The sequence below is a fragment of the Arachis ipaensis genome, chromosome B4, assembly GCF_059453495.1.
Source record: "Arachis ipaensis isolate K30076 ecotype BB chromosome B4, ASM5945349v1, whole genome shotgun sequence".
Classification (NCBI taxonomy): domain Eukaryota; kingdom Viridiplantae; phylum Streptophyta; class Magnoliopsida; order Fabales; family Fabaceae; genus Arachis; species Arachis ipaensis.
In genome coordinates, this window is record NC_142439.1 from 140,186,232 (window position 1) to 140,197,349 (window position 11,118).

General features: G+C 46.3%; 1 protein-coding gene and 1 pseudogene across 1 annotated transcript; one reads left to right on the forward strand and one right to left on the reverse strand.

The window, feature by feature from the left end:
* Positions 1–787: 787 nt before the first annotated feature.
* Positions 788–3,081, forward strand: LOC148569460 (uncharacterized). Its single transcript, XM_088485059.1, has 3 exons — positions 788–1,333; positions 2,288–2,807; positions 3,071–3,081. Exons 1-3 carry the CDS (start codon positions 788–790, stop codon positions 3,079–3,081), a joined length of 1,077 nt encoding a protein of 358 aa, XP_088341185.1.
* Positions 3,082–7,998: 4,917 nt separating this feature from the next.
* LOC107637213 (protein FAR1-RELATED SEQUENCE 5-like) lies at positions 7,999–10,306 on the reverse strand (annotated as a pseudogene).
* Between the last annotated feature and the right edge of the window lie 812 nt (positions 10,307–11,118).

Consider the following 11,118-nt stretch of genomic DNA (forward strand, 5'->3'; position numbering starts at 1 on the left):
AGTGGCCCAGAGGAGGAGAAAGATGTCGCAGGAAAGGGCAGAAGAGGTGGCCAGGCAGACGGCCAGCCTCCTAGAAGCAGGGTTCATCCGGGAACTGGACTACTCGACCTGGTTGTTGAACGTGATTCTGGTTAAAAAGCACAATGGGAGATGGAGAATGTGTGTGGACTACTCTGACCTCAACAAGGCGTGTCCCAAGGACTGCTACCCCCTGCCTAACATTGACGCACTCGTCGACGCAGCGGCGGGGTACCGATACCTGAGCTTCATGGATGCATATTCGGGATACAATCAGATACCGATGCACCGACCCGACGAGGAAAAAACGGCGTTCATAACACCAGGAGGAATCTATTGTTACAGGGTAATGCCTTTTGGTTTGAAGAACACCGGGGCCACATACCAAAGACTGATGAATAAGATATTCAGTGAACTCATAGGCAAAACGGTTGAAGTCTACGTGGATGACATACTCGCGAAGACCGCTCGACCGGATGACCTCCTGAGCGACCTTAATGGCGTCTTTTCGTCCCTCCGACAACACGGCATGAGGCTTAACCCGCTTAAGTGCACGTTTGCCATGGAGGCTGGAAAGTTCTTGGGATTCATGATCACTCAAAGGGGAGTGGAAGCCAACCCCGAGAAGTGCCAAGCAATTCTCCAGATGAAGAGCCCAGGTTGCATCAAAGACGTCCAGTGACTGGCCGGGAGATTGACAGCTTTATCCCGATTCCTCGGCGCATCGGCAGCAAGAGCCCTACCCTTCTTCAATCTAATGAGAAAGGGGATGACGTTCGAATGGACCCCAGCGTGCGAAGAAGCATTCAACCACTTCAAAGAGATCCTAGCAGCACCACCAGTTCTCGGGAAACCTAAGGCCGGAAAGCCCCTTTACCTCTGCCTATCAGTAACCGAGGGAGCGCTCGCCACAGTACTCGTTAGAGAAGAGGGGAAGACCCAACAACCCGTTTACTTCGTGAGCAGGGCCCTCCAAGGGCCAGAGCTGAGATACAGCAGGTTGGAGAAATTGGCACTGGCGCTCCTAATCTCCTCTCGGAGGTTAAGACAATACTTCCAGAGTCATCGTATAGTAGTGAGGACGGACCAGGCGATTCGCCAAGTGCTGCAAAAACCTGACTTGGCTGGTAGGATGATGACCTGGGCCATCGAGCTCTCCCAATATGACCTACAGTATGAGCCCCGACATGCAATTAAAGCCCAGGCAATGGCAGACTTTTTAGTTGAAGTGATGGGGGATCCTCCCGAGGAAGCGGGCGCGCGGTGGAGGCTTCACGTGGACGGGGCCTCCAACCGGACATCCGGAGGAGCAGGGGTCATCTTAGAGAGCCCAGCAGGGGTCATCTACGAGCAATCGACCAAGTTCGAGTTCCCAGTGTTGAACAACCAAGCAGAATATGAAGCTCTCTTGGGCGGACTGACGCTGGCTTGGGAAGTCGGGGCGACAAAGGTCGAGGTATGCAGCGACTCACAAGTTATCACCTTGCAAGTAAACGGAAGCTACCAGGCCCGGGACCCCCTCTTACAAAAATACTTGGAAAAGGTCAAAGAAATGACAAGTCAGTTCCAGGAGGTCGTCGTCCAACACGTCCCAAGAGAAAGGAACACGCGGGCGGACCTCCTGTCTAAGCTGGCGAGCACAAAGCCAGGATCGGGTAACCGGTCTCTCATCCAAGGCATGGTGAAGGAGCCAATGGTCGCCCTCCATTTGACGAAGTCAAGCCCCTCATGGCTAGACCCCATCACCAACTTCTTGGAACTCGGCAAGGTGCCTGAAGACGAGAAAGCAGCCAAGGCTTTGCGGAGGGAGGCGGCCAGATACGCAATCATACAAGGACAACTATTCAAAAAGGGACTCAGCCAGCCCCTATTGAAGTGTTTGCACCCCGACCAGATGGACTACGTGCTTAGAGAGGTCCATGAGGGGTGCTGCGGACACCACATCGGGGGCAAGGCTCTAGCAAGAAAGCTCATCCGAGCCGGATACTATTGGCCAACAATGATGAAAGACTCACAGGAGTTTGTCAAAAGGTGTATAAAGTGTCAACAAAACGCCAACTTCCACAAGGCACCGGCCTCCGAGCTAAGCTCTCTGACGACTACTCGACCTTTCGCACAATGGGGAGTCGACCTCCTGGGACCTTTCCCGGTCGGCCCAGGACAAGTCAAATACCTCATTGTCGCCATTGACTACTACACCAAATGGGTGGAGGCCGAACCATTGGCTACGATATCGTCCTCCAACTGCCGGAAGTTCATGTGGAGGCAGGTGATAACCCGTTTCGGTATCCCGGAGGTCGTTATCTCGGATAACGGGACCCAGTTCACGGACAAGAAGTTCATGGAGTTCCTCTCTGGCCTAGGGATAAAACAGAGGTTCTCCTCGGTAGAACATCCCCAAACAAACGGGCAGGTAGAGGCTGCAAACAAAGTCGTCCTCCTTGGTCTAAAGAAGCGTCTAGACAATAAGAAAGGAACATGGGCCGACGAGCTCGCTTCCGTCCTATGGTCCTACCGGACAACCGAGCAAAGCGCCACGGGGGAAACTCCCTTTCGCCTAACATACGGGCTCGATGCAGTGATACCCGTCGAAATCGGCGAACCGAGCCCCCGACTGTTACTCACGGGCATGAGCGAAGCGGTCGAAAAGGACCTGGTCGAGGAGACAAGAGAGATGGCTCACTTATCGGAAACGGCGTTGAAACAAAGATTAGCCCTCCGTTACAACGCCAAAGTCCTCAAACGAGATTTTGAGGAAAGGGACCTCGTCCTGCGACGCAACGATATCGGTGTACCGACCCCAGGAGAAGGAAAGCTGGCGGTGAATTGGGAAGGCCCCTACAGGATAAAAGAGGTGCTCGGCAAAGGCGCTTACAAGCTCGAGAGACTCGACGGCAAGGAAATACCCAGAACATGGAACGCAGGTAACCTAAAGAGGTTCTACCCATGACCTAACGGCTCGCCGACCAGGGAGCCTAACCAGATAGTTGATACTTGCCCTGTCCACATGTTAATTTACCTTGTCTATTTACTTTATCAAATGCTTGCCCAGCTGACGATTAATTTTCACTTGTTAAAATTTCTTACTTGTTAAATTTTTTTTTTACTTATCTGCTACCCCCTAACATGTGTTTTACACGACTGATCCCTAAAACGGTATCCCGGGATTGATCACCCCGGGAGCCAGACGGATCATAAGCCATAATTGATTCGGCGACAACACGACCAACCCGGACCGAACCGTTACCAACGTAAAAACGGCGAGACGGGCACAAGCAATAAGCCCGCCCCGAAAAAGCGGTAACAAAGAAAAACAATCCAACGAGCAAGACGGAAGACAATAACGGCGACACGACCAGACGACGACATGAGCGTAAATCATAAAACAACCAAATAAGCATAACTTATAAAGTGTCAAAACACGGATCGGACAAGCAATTTGTTCAAAACAAACAAACGACAAATACGCAAAAGTTACAAAGTATCACTTCCTTGGCATATCTACAATCTTCCCATCTTGGATCATCTTGAAGACCCCGATAGCAGAGATGTCAAAGTCGGGAGCTACAATCTTCACTTGAGCCTTCAGGGCATCCTCAGTCATAGTAATTGCATTCTTCCCCTGCTCTCTGGTCGCCTTCAGCTTCGTTTTGAGCCCCTCGACTTCCGACTTAGCGGCCTTGGCCAACGAGACGGCCTCATCACGCTCTTTCTCCAAGGCCGCCACCCGAGACTGGGCAGAGTTCAGCTGGCCCTCCAAGGTCATCTCCCGCTCGGTTAGGCGGGCCACTGTCTCGTCCGACACTTTCAACTTCTCGGCAGCAGACGATGCCCTCTCCTCCGAAACCTTGAGCTTCTCCGTTGTCTCAGACAACTGGCCCTGGATCTGCTCAACTTGAACTTTGAAGTCGTTGTTGGCTTTAACAGAGGATTCGAGCTTCCTCCGGAGGGCCTGCATCCCCGACAACTCGAACTCGGCCTTTCGAGCTATCACAGCCCCCCGGAGCAAAGTTCGATACATCCATCTAGCCTGCCCAGCCAGCTCAGTGCCGAGAAAATGCTCCTCCGTCCCGGGGATCAGCTGGGAGTCTATAAACCTTGTAGCATCGAAGTTCCTCTCCATGATGCTAAGGGCCCCCTCCGGACTAGCTGACGACCTCCTCTTTTTGGGTGTGTGGATAAGTTCCACATCATCATCTTCTTGGCGGGAAGTGGTCGAGTGTCCGCCGGTCACCTCCTCGGGGATGGGGGAGTCCAGCTCCTCGACAGGCCTTTTCCCCACCGCAACGGCTGCCCGCGGAGAAGGCTCAGTCTGATCCTCAGCCTCCACGGCAGGACCCTCCGACTTACCGGCCTGATCCTCCGGCTTCCCAGCCTCCCTCTCAGCCTTCTCGTCATCACTATCTTCGAAGAAGGTCTTCATCAAATTTTCAAGTCCAACCACAGTGGAAGACATTTCCACTACAACAAACAGCAAACGCATTAGTCGTCAAATCGGATAAAGAAAGCAAAGATAAACACGTAAGGGCAAGCAAACAAGACAACTCACGGATATAGCTCCTAGCGGCCTCCCGCTCACCCATAAGGAGATGAGGGTGCACGGGGTTCTTTTCAAAAATGGCGAAAAGTACGTCAGCTATTTGCTTATCTACAGGCGACAACCTCTTGTATGTCACCTTGATGAAGGAATTCGACCCCGCCCTAAAACTCCAGTAAGTTGGGATGAGGCGCTCCCCCTCCAACGACAACCAGAAGGGATGACGACATTTGGTGGGACGAACTTTGAAATACTTGTCTTTGAAGCCATGGTAGGAGTCCTCAAAGAGGCCAAAAATTCTCCTACCCTGGGCAGAACGGAAAGAAAGGAACCCCTTCCTTGCTTTCCCCTGCTTGGAAGGGTTGGTGAGGTTGAAGTAAAAAAGGAAGACGTCCACCAACACCGGCAGCTCGAGGTACTCGCAAACCATTTCGAAACAGCAGATCGAGGCCCAGCTGTTCGGATGGAGCTGCGAAGGGGAGACGCATATCCGGTTGAGGAGCGCCATTTGGAATTCGGAGAACGGTATCCGAACGCCGACTTGTGTGAACATGGACTTGTAAAACCAAATCCAGTCGGGGACACGAGGAGAGTGGAAGTTGAGCTCATAGATGCGCTCATGGGAGGCAGGGACGGCGGTCTCGTAGTTGGCCTCCTCGTCCGTCCCCCCACACAAGTAGCCGGCTCGCCGGAACTCGGTCAACTCCTCCAAATCCATCTGGTTGGGCGAGTCCTTTACATCGTCAGTCACCCAGGTGTACGGGTCGTAAGCCGCGCCAGAAACAGAAGCCCGGGAGACGATGCGAGGCATACCTACAGCGGGGTACCACTCCATTAGTTTAGGAGGTCGGGAGTCCACAAAAACCCAGAAACTACACCTTTTCAACTCTACCATGACCAAACACGGTCAAAGCCGAAGCCCACCGCACAAATTACCCCAAGAAGCCTATCCCGGAATGGTACCCCTCCCATAATTTACCTACCCCAGCATTGGAAAACCATTCGGTAAAAATAAACTAGGCATGGCATGCAACAAACACAAAACAGCAATCGCACAGCAGCAAGACATAGCGCAGATACAAAAGGATAGGGACCAAAAAATTACCTGGAATGATGGAAGAAACTTGGGTTGAAAGAGAAACAGGAGGGGGTTCGCACTAGGAGCTTTGGATGTCAGGGAGAGAAGGAGTTGAAAATAGCAAGAGTGGGAGGAGGGGAGAAAGAAAACTGTTTAAAAACCATCACAAGAAGCGCGAAAGAAGGCAGGGGCAAAATAGTCTTTGCACACATGGTTTTTTTAAAATCATTATGAGCATTTAATGCTCAGCGCGAACAACGAAGTGACGAACGAACGCCTCAGCAGACCAAGAGACACGCGTACAAGAGATGCGTCTCTCCCACGGTTAGCCGACTCGACGACAACACACGAACGAGGGCATCACGCGCCACCCATGGCCTTAACGACCATCACTGGCGCATCGGGGGCACTGTTACGGCCCGCCCCAAGACCCCTGCGGGTCTACCCGACCCGGGCTCCACCCGCCCCGGCTAAGCGCCTTTCAACCGACCCGGACACGCGTCCCGTACGGCCTGCACGCAGCTATGGGACAGCGTCCTTGAGAATATGGGCCTGTCCTTCCGAGGGGCCCACAGCTGACACGCATATAAGGGGAAGACTGGCTCTTCCCCCAAGGTACGCCACATTCTTACACCATTCTCTTTCTGCCTGCACATATTCTGACAAGAGCGTCGGAGTGTCTTTGTAGGTGGCACCCCCCTCCTCTCCACACGAAGTGCTCGGGACCTCGCATCCACCCGGTTGGAGGACTACGACCTGACGAGCTCCTTCCACCACTCAGCATCCAGACCCGAACCGTCCGGTACCCGACTTACCGAACACTTTACTTGATTAACTACTCGGTCTGTGTGGCAAGAATTTTCGGTTATTGTTATTTTATTTTTTTTTTTGTTTTTCTTATCATAAATAAATTTGACTTTAACAAATTATATTTATGTAATACAAAAACTTTTAATATTGTTTGAATATTTAATAATATAAAAAATATTTAAGACACAACTAAATTTTTTTTAAAGATGGGCACAAATACAAATTACGATATAGATATCATACATATTACAATAAAAATATTGAAAACATACATTTTTTTAATTATCATTTACAGCATAAATATCTGTTTTTTTATTAAAGTTGTTTGTTAACAATGAGTTGTTATTGCTCTGATAAATTTCTTGAATAAAAATTAATAATTTTGTGACATATAAAATAATTATTATATTCTTTGATATTTTTTTGTTATCCTAGTCGAGTATGACCGAATATTTGACTTTAAGTTTATGCACAATTGTATCAAGATCTTCTAACAATTTACAACATAGACCTTCCATGCATTATATTTATCTTGTTGAATTTTGTGTAATCAAATTACTAGACCTAGTGTATTATTTAATTCTTCATACATGTTTTATTAAAATTTCTTAATAAAAAGAGACATTTAGATATTAAATAGTGTGAGACATTTAGATATTTAATAGTTTGAGATATTTTTAGCTGTTTGTTAATGTGCAGGATTTATTAAATACATGACATTTTATACATTCTAAATTTTGTACAACTAACTACGCGAATCACAAAATAAAAACTTGGTATATTTTTTAACAGAAAAATATTTGCTTTAAAAGGAGAATATAAAACTTCAATAATATGGTGTTGCGTCCAAAAGACTACATCTTAAATTGTTTATGAAAAAAAAATGAGATATTATCCTCAAAAGGACAATCAAAGTTAATAATGTTATAAAAACGTATTTTAGGGTCAGTTCCTATAAAAATTATTTAAATTATTGAACTTTAGTTTCGATAATATTTACCCATCGTAAATTATGTTAAGAGGAATGCTAGGAGCCAGAAACTTTTGTGATTTGTAGCCGTCAAATAACCATCAATGATGATTTTAATGGTGTGAGATTGATGTGAGATTTTATCCGATGGCTCACGTTTCTTTGCTGGTTACATGCTGGCCAAAATTTAACAAAGTTGATGGCCCCTAGACTTTTTCTTATGTTAAATATATTCCAATGTGACTGACAACAGTTAAAAAAAATCTTCATAAAATTTATTTCCAATATTAAAAAAAAACAAAAGTAATCATAAAAAATCCACTTGTTTTTTTGTTATAATTAATCTGTAAGGACAATTAATTCTTCTTACTCGATGTTCTGCAATCTATATGAAACCCCTTTTCATGCATAATTAAGATGAACTTGTCATTTTAATTCTATAATACCCGGTTAAATGATCTTAATCAAACGATGAACAAACTAAAAGTAAATGCACACTGTAGTCAATTTTAACTTATAATTTGATTATAAAATGTAAACTTCATAATTATGGAGCACAACATTGATGTCATTTATAAAGAAGAATCAAACCTCGTCCGCATTATCTTCATCTGCCAAACAGTTGCGGCGGTCATGACCGAACCCAAAGCACCTTCTGCAACGTCTCCCATTCTTCATATGAGTGCTGCCTCGAGGAGTACCCTTTGACCTTATGATATGAAGATTTCCAATGTCAATGTCATTTCTAGCAGGATGTGCCTGTCCACCCTTGTTGCCTATGTAGCACATGGACTCTAACTCGTTAGACGTCTTCGCGACTACATTCACCACTTTTTTGTAGGTTTCTGAACCCTGTGCTCCCAAGAAGCACATCTTCGAACAAGCAGCCCACAACGCACCGTACCTAACGCGGATTGCCCGGTCCGATCTGACTAGACCTCTATTGTGCTAATTCTATCGGATTTTGCATCTTTACACCACCTCTTAAGAACCAATCGATCAGGCAACTCTTCTATGTCCAGCTCTTTCAGAACGCAGAATATGTGACCATAAGGAATACCTACACTATTCCACAACTTGCATGAAAACTCGAACTTGTCAGAACCCCTATCATACAGCACCGCATGAACACGATGTGGCTTTCTAAACTTCCTTAGCATAAACTTCTCAGTGCTACCAAACCTATCTTTGTGCAGTACAATCATCCCACCAACACTTTCGATTTGTTTCTTTACCTCGAAGAATATTTCCCTTGTGTACAACTTACTAGCCGACCCCTCAAGAGACTCCAATCCGGTCGTCAGCACAAGATCAGTATACAATGACCTGTAATCCGCAATGAACTCGTTGTTGCGGTAATCTTTCACAACACGATCGAGGTTCTCTACCAGCTCAAGCAGGCAATTTCCAGATTTTATAAATTTCTTTAATGATGAGTTGATGCTCTCACATCTGGATGTTGTTCGCAAGCCTGCACAAAATTTGTCGCACAAGTAAGCATGCGCCCACTACTCCTTTTTCTCGTATGTGCTTGCAATCCAATCATTATCCTCCAACCCAAAGCTACGGACCACTTCTGCCCAGTAATCTTCAAATTCCTTAACATCAAAATGGCCATACACAGCTGTCTTGAACGCAGCACAGAAATCACTATCTTTTATTTTTTGAAGTGCATTCCGAGCAAGGTGCCAGCTACAGAGTCGATGGGTCGCGTTAGGGAACTCACTCCGAATCGCCTCCTTCATAGACTCGTCACCATCTGTGACAACAACTTTTGGCTCCTTACTCTGCATAACCTCCAAAAAACAGCCCAACAACCATTTATATGATGGAATCTTTTCATCCTCTAGCAAACCAAATCCAAACATAATAGTCTGCCTATGGTGGTTAGTACCAGAAAAAATAACCAGAGGCCTGTTGTATAGATTCTTCTTGTAAGTGGAATCAAATGCCAACACATCTCCGAAGCACTCATAATCATATTGCATGTGGCCGTCTGACCAAAAAAGATTACCTAGATGCTTCTCAGCGCAGTAAGAATATTTTACAACTGCTAACGGATCCATCTCAGTTTTATCCTTTAGATAACTAATTGCTGCCGCAGTGTCTCCTTCAACAATGCGGGATTGCCGAACATCATCCATATAGTTATACAAATCCTTCCTGATAAAGTTGACATTCCGATATCCACCACACAAGTGAGCAAAGAACCCCATGATTTGAGTTGTCTAGAATCCAGCCTCATGCATGCTATGTATGTGAGCTTTGTCTCCATCAGTCAGCTTCCGATGCGGCGCCATTACGTTGGTGAAATCTGGTGGGGCCAAATCGTGATTATGATCCACAATAAACGTTTTCGTCCTCCACTTTCTAGAACTCATGTCCAAGTATACAACATACTTGGCATGATAATTGGTTCTTGTCTCTGCTTTATGAGCCCTCTTCCTATCGACCCTCTCATAGTGCTTCTTCTCACGCAAACCTTGTCGATTGCAATAAAAGAACTTCTGCACGATATTCCCTTCCTCATTTTTCACAGAATCACCCTTTCGTACAGCGAATCCAGTTGCCTTCGCAAAAGCCACTATGCTTTGTACGCCTCTTCCACACTATTATACTCAGCTGATTCCAATGCGGCGGCAGTTAAAACCGCTGATCCCAATTCTTCGTCACCATATTCTGTGTCAGCCGCAACGTGTATTCCAGTTGGTACCGGCATGGAACCCTCATCACCAGCCACTGAACCATCTTCTCTATCCCCCGCTGCCGATTGAACTTGCTCTGTCTCTAGTGACCATGCAGCACTTCCTTCATCATCATCCGTTAAGTCCGTGCTCCATCCATCAGTCCATTGGACGGAGAAATTAGAACTTCCTTCTCCATGGCTTTCCATCTCAAATTGGCAGCACTATGTAAAGAAATTCTCATTCTCAATAAGGCTAACTATTAATACCAAAGACCAAGGACAAGATATCTGATTAGCAGAACGGCTAACAAGATAGATCGATAGCAGAATTAAATTAAATACTACAATTAAATTAAACACAATCAACAAGACAAAAATAACATGCAGGATATTGGCTACGAAAGAACATGATAACATGGTGCGATGAATTAAATTAATAACTGGCAACACCACAAAAGCACTATGCACCATCATGGCTAACAAGGAAGATGATAAATTCATCCATTGAATTAAACTAATTAATTTAAATTAACCATAACGGCTAAGAATAAAGGTGAACTCATTTGCTACAATAAACTAACTACAATCCACACCACAGAAAAAGTATGCAGGTCACGAAGTTAGTGTAAATGCTCTCCACACTGAGCAATTCTTCTTGGGATTTAACTGGCCATTTAAGTTGGCAACATGCAGATTCATCGTCAATCATACAAGAGACGAATGTGATGTAAAGAATAAAACAAATCAAAGGTTACACTTACCTCAGATCGAAGGCGCCTTTGGCGTCGATAGCCACCCACACGGAGGCGAATGTCGCGGACCTGGAATGAGGCTGAGTGCCTGCGTATACTGCTTCAAGGATTGCACCCTACCAACAAAAAGATACACAGCCGCACATCGGAGGACACTTCGATGTCGTCAGCCACCCTAACCTCTGCGATTGTTGCGGACCTGGAACGACGCAGTAGTGGCTGAATCTGCTACTGTACCAAATGCGCCCGAACCACAAGATGATCGAC

What these genes read in the sequence shown, in the direction of transcription:
- LOC148569460 (XM_088485059.1), top strand. Translation starts at nt 788, where the DNA reads ATGACGTTCGAATGGACCCCAGCGTGCGAAGAAGCATTCAACCACTTC. An exon ending in GGACATCCGGAGGAGCAGGG is followed by an intron (nt 1,334 to 2,287) that starts GTCATCTTAGAG and finishes ATGTGGAGGCAG; the next exon opens with GTGATAACCCGTTTCGGTAT.